Genomic DNA, 12,350 nt, shown 5'->3' with positions numbered 1-12,350 from the left:
ACTCATAATCTTTTCGACCATCCTTCGGCCGTTCGCCTATAGGGGGCTTGGCAGGCAAGCTACCGGAAGCATAGCTTCGTAGAAGCTTCTAGAGGCGTGGAAGGTAAGAAGGCCAACCACTACATAAAGCGTAAAGGGACGTTTTAACAAGGTTGCTTTCTGGTCGATGTTTACAAGTGAAATAAGACTAGTAGTACCTCAATATATCAAGGATTATGAATGCATCATTCGCAGCGCCAAAGAGGAAAGAAAGAAATTAGTGTAGTAAGACATAGGGTTGACTTAGCCATAACACTGAAACAAAGTGAAATGAGCGCAAATCATATGTCAAAGCAGCCACAAACTTTGTACCCTGTTCATCCAGATAGATGACCGACAAGATGGAAAGAAGAGTTCTACTGACAAAGTTGCATCACTATCCTCAGATGTATGATCATTATTCACAACACTGGAGAAGATCAACTATGACCTGCATTTGGGTTGGTTCCAGAAGCAGGAGGCAGCTGCTGATCAGTCAAAGTAGCTCTGACAGTTTGCGGCTCAGGTGTCGAGAATAGGCCATTAAACCAAGGAACAAGGGCCCAAGGTCTGTTACTGTCCTCCCTGTCGTTTGTGTTACTGTCCTCACCATTGTTTCCAGGGCCATCAGCTCTTGCCTCCTCATGGCTGTTCTCTATTCGATCAACGTTGCTAGGCTCGCTCAAGTCTTTTGTCTCATCAGATGGCAGCTCAAACCGGCAAACTGGGCAGGAACTATGGAGTTCAAGCCATGGCAGGATACATGGTGAGTGGAACTTATGTTCACAAGGCAACTGCTTAGCCTGGGACCCTATATCAAGATCATCAAGACAGACTGAACAGCTGACAACCTCTTCGATTTTGACCGTGGGCAGGGCTTCGACTGCTTCTTTCTTCGTTGGAGGAGTACCATACCGGCTTGGGTCATTCTCAGCCAAATGTTGAAGAAGCAGACTAAGCCCTGCCCCGAGGACATACTCGTCTAGCAAACCATCATCATTATTTGAGTTACCATTGTCACCTCGGTCCTCGTCAGGGTCAAGCGCTGCACCTTGTAGAGCGAGGGCCTGGTTGAAAGCACTGATCAGAACGGAGTTGTCCCTTTCCCTGTCATCTCTAAGGTCATCATGGATGCTGTCAAGCACACGGCGCAGCGCCGATGCCCGTCGATGCCTTCTGATGAAACCCTCAAACTCACGGCCTATATCGCTATTATCTTCATCATCGCTGTCCCCCGGCGATCCTGCCTGCTCAAAAGGGTTGTCCAGAGGGTCCCACTGAGTTGGCCCTTGCTCTGATAGCTGACTTACCAATGCCTCAACCTGCTCAAGGGTCATCTCTTCGACGAACCCACCATCACACAACGGACACTTGAGCTCCTCCACCATGGCCTCCTCGACGGCCTGCTGACATTCATGGCACCAGTACCGCGTGATGTCAGCTTCTGCCATATCGCCAATCCTTCGGTCGATCAAGCGTAGCACACGAGCAGAAGTCAAATCTGTGAACCGTGCACAATGAGTTAGTTGAAGGGTAATAATCTGCATAAATCCCCAAGAAAACAACCACACATGATATAATTCGCAATCCATGAGAATAAGTGCAGCATATCAGGAACAATTTTATCAAGAACAAGTGGAACAACATGAGAAGCATGGTGTCCATGTGTGACTAAATTCCACACAGCAATGGCAATCAGGCATATCTCACAGGAGATCAGCATGGCGAACAAGAACAAGGAGAAGAACAAAGCCAGGTCTTGCATCTAACACAAAGTTAGCTCTAATTTTTCTGATTCTTCAGGAACAGGAGTGGCAGACAGTCCTAATAATAATTCCTAAAGAGAATACCCGACTGAAGCCGAGGCGACACCGAGATCTCCGAGAAGGGGAGGCGGAGATCAAGAGCCTGGATTCCCAGCCCAAGAATGAGGTGCCGATTCCATTCTACGGGGAACAGGATACTATTATTCCCCCCTAAAAGAAGAGCGAAAACAAGGGACCAACTCGGACACTTCTCAAGATTCACACAACATCGGGCTGCGCCGGAAACAAATTCAGCGGCGAGACCCGCCGTCGATCCCAGCCTACACAAATCCCCGCATAAATCCCCGAACGAACACGCACCCTGATCGATCCCTTCGCAACGGAACGATATTATATTATTCGATTCGACGGGAGGGGGCACGGAACAGGCTCCACCGTGTTCTTGATTTGGAGCACGCCGGGCCGGATTAGCAACCCCAAAAAAACCATCTTTTTGCTCGAAACCAAGCATCAATCAAGAAAAGAAAGAAGTCGCTGACCTTTGGCCTTTCTCCCGTGGATCGGATTGGATCGGATTGGATGGAGTGGAGGCGGCCCCCCTGCTCCTGCTCCCAGTCCTCCCTTGCTGGAGGAGGTAGGCCAGAGAAGAACAGGACGGAAGTTGCAGGGCAGGTTAGCTTGACTGGTGGATACTTTACTCCCTGGTCCCTAGAGGTTATCGTCCCTCTCCTTTTCCTTCATCGTCAAGAAAAATAGCAGGAGGATTTTTTATCTCATCCAGGCGCAAATCTCCAAGAGGAAATAGTTTAGTTTCGGATCCCACCACACCAGCAAAGCGAAGTTTGTTATGGGTTGGAAGCATGCAAAGCTTCTGATCTTTTGGGGGGATCTTTTTATTTAGGTGATGGGGATTGAGGGTTTGGCCGATGGATAGGGCGTCCTTCTCATCATCCGGAGAAGAGCGGGCCACCTGTAAACTAGGTGCCTGATGGGTTATCTGCCCTGTTTTGTCGGTGTGCTAGCTTCTGATGGCTTGCTCTGGACTGAGTGTGAATTATGGAGGATTTCGTGCAAGTTTTGTTTTTGTTTGAGATATTTTGTGGGAGATTTCCGACGATGGTGGGTGCTGCCTGCCTGATGGGCCAACCAAAGAAGCATGGAGTGGCGTGTACAGTGGCGCGGAGCAGTCACGTGGTCAGTGGTCCTTGTTTGTCAAACCTTGCGTCTTCAGAGTTAATGGCGGCATGTGGCTCGGGATGTGTTGGGCTGATCTCTCCACGTCGTGGTGAGATGGCAGCTTGACTCGGGCCACAAGTGCGGCGTTTGTGGACTGTTGTTGATCTTGGTTAAATCAGTGGCTGAGATGGCTCTTTGTGGGAGGAGAGAAGAGAGGAGGAGAAGCTCTGTCTAGATTAGTGGCTCATTGTTGATTTTCACCAGACTTGTTTCTTCGAGGCTCAAACGTGGTTGGATTGACTCTAGACTTGGTGGGTTCTTTTCACACTTGGGAGCGCTTCGATTTGGTTGGTTTGGTCAATTTGGCGGGGCATTGGATGTGAGAGCGGTGTAGTTATGCCTGTTTCCCGCAAGGAAATAGGTGTGCGGTCTTGGGTTATTGTTGGCTAGAGAGGTAAAATGTTAGTGGGGATTTATCTGAGATCTTTGATAGTAACATGTTGACGACTGGAAGCGAATTAGGAGCACTCGGCGACGCAGCACGCTGAAACCGCCTTCGCTCCCGTGCTTACTTGGGATGCGTGCACCTTTTGATGAAATGATTTCTTATTTGTGAATACCTGACCGACGCGCACACCAGAACAGTTCGTACCTATCCATTGTCATTCAATATATGGTAGTGTGGTGGGCCCATAGTGTTAATTCGCATGTAAAGTTTCCAAAACAAAGACTTCAGGGACGACTTTTGCACGTCCCATTGATTATAGGTGTATGACAATGTACAAGTAAACTTTGGTGTGTGAAAATGTGGGTGCTAAGGTAGATGTGGCAGTAATAATAAACTTGTACGGCGCATTATGACATGTCGCCGGGCGAAATGCACGGTACAAATTGAAGGCCCGTAATTAATAATTTGATTCGTCCAAAGATTCACAATTTCACATAAACATATTTAAGATTGACACTAATAGTAGGTCGTACAAGTTTCTCAACACGTAGCAACGAGGTCACGTGCTTTGGAATAAAAAAAATACATAATAGTTGATAATCCATGTCTAGGACATGCGGACACAGGATGGTGCAGTAGCATTGGCGTCTCGGCAGCAGCATCACACTGCTCAGGCGACCTTTGAGACAACGTAGAGCAAAGCAAGCAGGTTGAGGACTAGAAGCCCGACGATGATACGGTGAAATTTCCTCTGTGTGCAATTTGGGATGGTGAACATCCTGGGCCACTTTGCACGGATAACGTTGACGTAGTATTTCTCCCATTTTCAGGCCTTTTTTGGTTCATAGGATTGGAAAATCATAGAAATAGGAAAGTTATAGAAAATGAGATGACATGCATCTCAGATCCTATGCATAGGAATAGAAAAGAAGATGCCCTTTGATTCACATTATAGGATTTTTTTCATTGAGTCTAGGCTAATGTTTATTTTTCTATGAAATGTGGAGGATAGGAAGAATTCCTCCATAGGAATAGGATTTCATTCCTACAAACCAAAGAGCTCTGAAGGAATTTTTTCTATAGAAATCATATCCTATGAAAATCCTACAAAATTCGTCCAAACCAAAGAAGGCCTGAAGTTGCATTTGCCAGACTACAATAACAGACAGAGGGAAAGATCAAATTCAGTTGTGCTAGATAGGGCTGAAATTATAGATGTATGTGCGATAGACTTACCCATTCACGCTGGCACTTGTAGAAGTGATTCCCTGGGTTAGAAATTGTACGAGAGACCCACCACTGCACCATGTCGTTGTTGCAGTAGGGATAAACCATCAGCGGCAGCGGAGGTTGCTCGTGCTCGTCGAGTTCGACATGCGATGTGCTTGAACTTGACATGGTTGTCAGGACCATCGAGAGACCAGGGTAATCTTATGCTTCCACGACTATCACTATCGCTTAGTAATAAAGTAAAGCATTACATCGCGATTGCATTGCATACAATAAAACGACAACCATAAGGCTCCTGCCAGTTGCCGATAACTCGGTTACAAAACATGATCATCTCATACAATAAAATTTAGCATCATGTCTTGACCATATCACATCACAACATGCCCTGCAAAAACAAGTTAGACGTCCTCTACTTTGTTGTTGCAAGTTTTACATGGCTGCTACGGGCTTAAGCAAGAACCAATCTCACCTACGCATCAAAACCACAATGATAGTTTGTCAAATAGACTCCGTTTTAACCTTCGCAAGGACCGGGCGTAGCCACACTTGGTTCAACTAAAGTTGGAGAGGCAGTCGCCCGCAAGCCACCTGTGTGCAAAGCACGTCGGGGGAACCGGTCTCGCGTAAGCGTACACGTAATGTTGGTCCGGGTCGTCTCGTCCAACAATACCGCCGAACCAAAGTATGACATGCTGGTAGGCAGTATGACTTATATCGCCCACAACTCACTTGTGTTCTACTCGTGCATATAACATCAACATAAATTACCTAGGCTCTGATACCACTGTTGGGTTTCGTAGTAATTTCAAAAAAATTCCTACGCACACGCAAGATCATGGTGATGCATAGCAACGAGAGGGGAGAGTGCTGTCTACGTACCCACGCAGACCGACTGCGGAAGCGTTGACACAACATAGAGGAAGTAGTCGTACGTCTTCGCGATCCAACCGATCAAGCACCGAAACTACGGCACCTCCGAGTTCGAGCACACGTTCAGCTCGATGACGATCCTCGGACTCCGATCCAGCAAAGTGTCGGGGAAGAATTCCGTCAGCACGACGGCGTGGTGACGATCTTGATGCACTACAGCAGCAGGGCTTCGCCTAAACTCCGCTACAGTATTATCGAGGAATATGGTGGCTGGGGGCACCGCACACGGCTAAGGAATAGATCACGTGGATCAACTTGTGTGTTCTAGGGTGCCTCTGCCTCAGTATATAAAGGACTAGAGGGGGGAGGCTGGCCGGCCAAGGTGTGGCGCGCCAGGAGAGTCCTACTCCCTCTGGGAGTAGGATCCCCCCCCAATCCTAGTTGGAATAGGATTCGCGGAGGGGGAAAAGAGAGGGGGGGGCCGGCCACCTCTCCTAGTCCTAATAGGACTAGGGGAAGGGGGAGGCGCGCAGCCCATGTAGGGCTGCCTCTTCTCTTTTCCACTAAGGCCCATCATGGCCCATTTAGCTCCCGGGGGGTTCCGGTAACCTTCCCGGTACTCCGGTAAAATCCCGATTTCACCCGGAACACTTCTGATATCCAAACATAGGCTTCCAATATATCAATCTTTACGTCTCGACCATTTCGAGACTCCTCGTCATGTCCGTGATCATATCCGGGACTCCGAACAACCTTCGGTACATCAAAATGCATAAACTCATAATATAACTGTCATCGTAACCTTAAGCGTGCGGACCCTACGGGTTCGAGAACAATGTAGACATGACCGAGACACGTCTCCGGTCAATAACCAACAGCAGGACCTGGATGCCCATATTGGCTCCTACATATTCTACGAAGATCTTTATCGGTCAGACCGCATAACAACATACGTTGTTCCCTTTGTCATCGGTATGTTACTTGCCCGAGATTCGATCGTCGGTATCCAATACCTAGTTCAATCTCGTTACCGGCAAGTCTCTTTACTCGTTCTGTAATACATCATCTCGCAACTAACTCATTAGTTGCAATGCTTGCAAGGCTTATGTGATGTGCATTACCGAGAGGGCCCAGAGATACCTCTCCGACAATCGGAGTGACAAAACCTAATCTCGAAATACGCCAACCCAACATGTACCTTTGGAGACACCTGTAGTACTCCTTTATAATCACCCAGTTACGTTGTGACGTTTGGTAGTACCCAAAGTGTTCCTCCAGTAAACGGGAGTTGCATAATCTCATAGTTATAGGAACATGTATAAGTCATGAAGAAAGCAATAGCAACATACTAAACGATCGGGTGCTAAGCTAATGGAATGGGTCATGTCAATCAGATCATTCTCTTAATGATGTGATCCCGTTAATCAAATAACAACTCATTGCTCATGGTTAGGAAACATAACCATCTTTGATTAACGAGCTAGTCAAGTAGAGGCTTACTAGTGACACTCTGTTTGTCTATTGTATTCACACATGTATTATGTTTCCGATTAATACAATTCTAGCATGAATAATAAACATTTATCATGATATAAGGAAATAAATAATAACTTTATTATTGCCTCTAGGGCATATTTCCTTCATCTCCCACTTGCACTAGAGTCAATAATCTAGATTACACCGTAATGATTTTAACACCCATGGAGCCTTGGTGCTGATCATGTTTTGTTCGTGGAAGAGGCTTAGTCAACGGGTCTGCAACATTCAGATCCGTATGTATCTTGCAAATCTCTATGTCTCCCACCTGGACTAGATCCCGGATGGAATTGAAGCGTCTCTTGATGTGCTTGGTTCTCTTGTGAAATCTGGATTCCTTTGCCAAGGCAATTGCACCAGTATTGTCACAAAAGATTTTCATTGGACCCGATGCACTAGGTATGACACCTAGATCAAATATGAACTCCTTCATCCAGACTCCTTTGTTCGCTGCTTCCGAAGCAGCTATGTACTCCGCTTCACATGTAGATCCCGCTACGACGCTTTGTTTAGAACTGCACCAACTGACAGCTCCACCGTTTAATGTAAACACGTATCCGGTTTGCGATTTAGAATCGTCCGGATCAGTGTCAAAGCTTGCATCAACGTAACCTTTTACGATGAGCTCTTTGTCACCTCCATATACGAGAAACATATCCTTAGTCCTTTTCAGGTATTTTAGGATGTTCTTGACCGCTGTCCAGTGATCCACTCCTTGATTACTTTGGTACCTCCCTGCTAGACTTATAGCAAGGCACACATCGGGTCTGGTACACAGCATTGCATACATGATAGATCCTATGGCTGATGCATAGGGAACATCTTTCATATTCTCTCTATCTTCTGCAGTGGCCGGGCAAGTCTTACTCAATTTCACACCTTGTAACACAGGCATGAATCCTTTCTTTGCTTGATCCATTTTGAACTTCTTCAAAATTTTGTCAAGGTATGTTGTTTGTGAAAGTCCAATTAAGCGTTTTGATCTATCTCTATAGATCTTTATGCCTAATATGTAAGCAGCTTCACCGAGATCTTTCATTGAAAAACTCTTATTCAAGTATCTCTTTATGCTATCCAGAAATTCTATATCATTTCCAATTAGTAATATGTCATCCACATATAATATTAGAAATGCTACAGAGCTCCCACTCACTTTCTTGTAAATACAGGCTTCTCCGAAAGTCTGTATAAAACCAAATGCTCTGATCACACTATCAAAGCGTTTATTCCAACTCCGAGAGGCTTGCACCAGTCCATAAATGGATCGCTGGAGCTTGCACACTTTGTTAGCTCCTTTTGGATCGACAAAACCTTCTGGTTGCATCATATACAACTCTTCTTCCAGAAATCCATTCAGGAATGCAGTTTTGACATCCATTTGCCAAATTTCATAATCATAAAATGCGGCAATTGCTAACATGATTCGGACGGTCTTAAGCATCGCTACGGGTGAGAAGGTCTCATCGTAGTCAATCCCTTGAACTTGCCGAAAACCTTTCGCGACAAGTCGAGCTTTGTAGACAGTAACATTACCATCAGCGTTAGTCTTCTTCTTAAAGATCCATTTATTCTCAATTGCTTGCCGATCTTCGGGCAAGTCAACCAAAGTCCATACTTTGTTCTCATACATGGATCCCATCTCAGATTTCATGGCTTCAAGCCACTTTGCGGAATCTGGGCTCACCATCGCTTCTTCATAGTTCGTAGGTTCATCATGATCTAGTAGCATGATTTCCAGAACAGGATTACCGTACCACTCTGGCGCGGATCTTACTCTGGTTGATCTATGAGGTTCAGTAGTATCTTGATTTGAAGTTTCATGACTATCATCATTAGCTTCCTCACTTATTGGTGTAGGTGTCGCAGAAACAGTTTTTTGTGATGTACTACTTTCCAATAAAGGAGCAGGTACAGTTACCTCGTCAAGTTCTACTTTCCTCCCACTCACTTCTTTCGAGAGAAACTCCTTCTCTAGAAAGGATCCATTCTTAGCAACGAATGTTTTGCCTTCGGATCTGTGATAGAAGGTGTACCCAACAGTCTCCTTTGGGTATCCTATGAAGACACATTTCTTCGATTTGGGTTCGAGCTTATCAGGTTGAAGCTTTTTCACATAAGCATCGCAGCCCCAAACTTTAAGAAACGTCAACTTTGGTTTCTTGCCAAACCACAGTTCATAAGGCGTCGTCTCAACGGATTTTGATGGTGCCCTATTTAACGTGAATGCGTCCGTCTCTAGAGCGTATCCCCAAAACGATAGCGGTAAATCAGTAAGAGACATCATAGATCGCACCATATCTTGTAAAGTACGATTACGACGTTCGGACACACCATTACGCTGTGGTGTTCCGGGTGGCGTGAGTTGCGAAACTATTCCACAATTTTTCAAATGTACACCAAACTCGTAACTCAAATATTCTCCTCCACGATCAGATCGTAGAAACTTTATTTTCTTGTTACGATGATTTTCAACTTCACTCTGAAATTCTTTGAACTTTTCAAATGTTTCAGACTTATGTTTCATTAAGTAGATATACCCATATCTGCTTAAGTCATCTGTGAAGGTGAGAAAATAATGATATCCGCCACGAGCCTCAATATTCATCAGACCACATACATCGGTATGTATGATTTCCAACAAATCTGTTGCTCTCTCCATAGTACCGGAGAACGGTGTTTTAGTCATCTTGCCCATGAGGCATGGTTCGCAAGTACCAAGTGATTCATAATCAAGTGGTTCCAAAAGTCCATCAGTATGGAGTTTCTTCATGCGCTTTACACCGATATGACCTAAACGACAGTGCCGCAAATAAGTTGCACTTTCATTATCAACTCTGCATCTTTTGGCTTCAACATTATGAATATGTGTATCACTACTATCGAGATTCATCAAAAATAGACCACTTTTCAAAGGTGCATGACCATAAAAGATATTACTCATATAAATAGAACAACCATTATTCTCTGATTTAAATGAATAACCGTCTCGCATCAAACAAGATCCAGATATAATGTTCATGCTCAACGCTGGCACCAAATAACAATTATTTAGGTCTAATATTAATCCCGAAGGTAGATGTAGAGGTAGCGTGCCAACCGCGATCACATCGACTTTGGAACCGTTTCCCACGCGCATCGTCACCTCGTCCTTTGCCAGTGCCCGTTTATTCCGTAGTCCCTGTTTCGAGTTGCAAATATTAGCAACAGAACCAGTATCAAATACCCAGGTGCTACTGCGAGCTCTAGTAAGGTACACATCAATAACATGTATATCACATATACCTTTGTTCCCCTTGCCATCCTTCTTATCCGCCAAATACTTGGGGCAGTTTCGCTTCCAGTGACCAGTTTGCTTGCAGTAGAAGCACTCAGTTTCAGGCTTAGGTCTAGACTTGGGTTTCTTCTCCTGAGCAGCAACTTGTTTGCTATTCTTCTTGAAGTTCCCCTTCTTCTTCCCTTTGCCATTTTTCTTGAAACTAGTGGTATTGTTGACAATCAACACTTGATGCTCCTTCTTGATTTCTACCTCCGCAGCTTTTAGCATTGTGAAGAGCTCGGGAATAGTCTTGTTCATCCCTTGCATATTATAGTTCATCACGAAGCTCTTGTAGCTTGGTGGCAGTGATTGGAGAATTCTGTCAATGACGCAATCATCTGGAAGATTAACTCCCAATTGAATCAAGTGATTATTATACCCAGACATTTTGAGTATATGCTCACTGACAGAACTGTTCTCCTCCATCTTGCAGCTATAGAACTTATTGGAGACTTCATATATCTCAATCCGGGCATTTGCTTGAAATATTAACTTCAACTCCTGAAACATCTCATATGCTCCATGATGTTCAAAACGTCGTTGAAGTCCCGATTCTAAGCCGTAAAGCATGGCACACTGAACTATCGAGTAGTCATCAGCTTTACTCTGCCAGACGTTCATAACATCCGGCGTTGCTCCTGCAGCAGGCCTGGCACCCAGCGGTGCTTCCAGGACGTAATTCTTCTGTGCAGCAATGAGGATAATCCTCAAGTTACGGACCCAGTCCGTGTAATTGCTACCATCATCTTTCAACTTTGCTTTCTCAAGGAACGCATTAAAATTCAACGGAACAACAGCACGAGCCATCTATCTACAATCAACATAAACAAGCAAGATACTATCAGGGACTAAGTTCATGATAAATTTAAGTTTAATTAATCATATTACTTAAGAACTCCCACTTAGATAGACATCCCTCTAATCTTCTAAGTGATCACGTGATCCAAATCAACTAAACCATAACCGATCATCACGTGAGATGGAGTAGTTTTCAATGGTGAACATCGTTATGTTGATCATATCTACTATATGATTCACGCTCGACCTTTTGGTCTCCGTGTTCCGAGGCCATATCTGCATATGCTAGGCTCGTCAAGTTTAACCTGAGTATTCCGCGTGTGCAACTGTTTTGCACCCGTGGTATTTGAACGTAGAACCTATCACACCCGATCATCACGTGGTGTCTCAGCACGAAGAACTTTCGCAACGGTGCATACTCAGGGAGAACACTTCTTGATAATTTAGTGAGAGATCATCTTATAATGCTACCGTCAATCAAAGCAAGATAAGATGCATAAAAGATAAACATCACATGTAATCAATATAAGTGATATGATATGGCCATCATCATCTTGTGCTTGTGATCTCCATCTTCGAAGCACCGTCGTGATCACCATCGTCACCGGCGCGACACCTTGATCTCCATCGTATCATCGTTGATGTCTCGCCAATCTTATGCTTCCACGACTATCACTACCGCTTAGTAATAAAGTAAAGCATTACATCGCGATTGCATTGCATACAATAAAACGACAACCATAAGGCTCCTGCCAGTTGCCGATAACTCGGTTACAAAACATGATCATCTCATACAATAAAATTTAGCATCATGTCTTGACCATATCACATCACAACATGCCCTGCAAAAACAAGTTAGACGTCCTCTACTTTGTTGTTGCAAGTTTTACATGGCTGCTACGGGCTTAAGCAAGAACCAATCTCACCTACGCATCAAAACCACAATGATAGTTTGTCAAATAGACTCCGTTTTAACCTTCGCAAGGACCGGGCGTAGCCACACTTGGTTCAACTAAAGTTGGAGAGGCAGTCGCCCGCAAGCCACCTGTGTGCAAAGCACGTCGGGGGAACCGGTCTCGCGTAAGCGTACACGTAATGTTGGTCCGGGTCGTCTCGTCCAACAATACCGCCGAACCAAAGTATGACATGCTGGTAGGCAGTATGACTTATATCGCCCACAACTCACTTG

At 44.9% G+C, this 12,350-nt stretch overlaps 1 protein-coding gene across 1 annotated transcript; it reads right to left on the bottom strand.

Annotated features, from left to right (window-relative positions):
* Window positions 1-277: 277 nt before the first annotated feature.
* On the bottom strand, window positions 278-2,679 carry LOC125523094 (E3 ubiquitin-protein ligase SIRP1-like). Its single transcript, XM_048688144.1, has 2 exons — window positions 2,324-2,679; window positions 278-1,519 (listed from the first exon to the last, which is right to left on the bottom strand). The coding sequence occupies exon 2, from the start codon at window positions 1,467-1,469 to the stop codon at window positions 459-461; it is 1,011 nt and encodes a 336-aa protein (XP_048544101.1). The 5' UTR covers window positions 1,470-1,519; window positions 2,324-2,679; the 3' UTR covers window positions 278-458.
* Window positions 2,680-12,350: the final 9,671 nt, after the last annotated feature.

Source organism: Triticum urartu, chromosome 1 (genome assembly GCF_003073215.2).
Source record: "Triticum urartu cultivar G1812 chromosome 1, Tu2.1, whole genome shotgun sequence".
Taxonomy (NCBI): domain Eukaryota; kingdom Viridiplantae; phylum Streptophyta; class Magnoliopsida; order Poales; family Poaceae; genus Triticum; species Triticum urartu.
The sequence above is the reverse complement of the archived record's forward strand: the minus strand, read 5'-3'. Positions and strand labels throughout refer to the sequence as shown.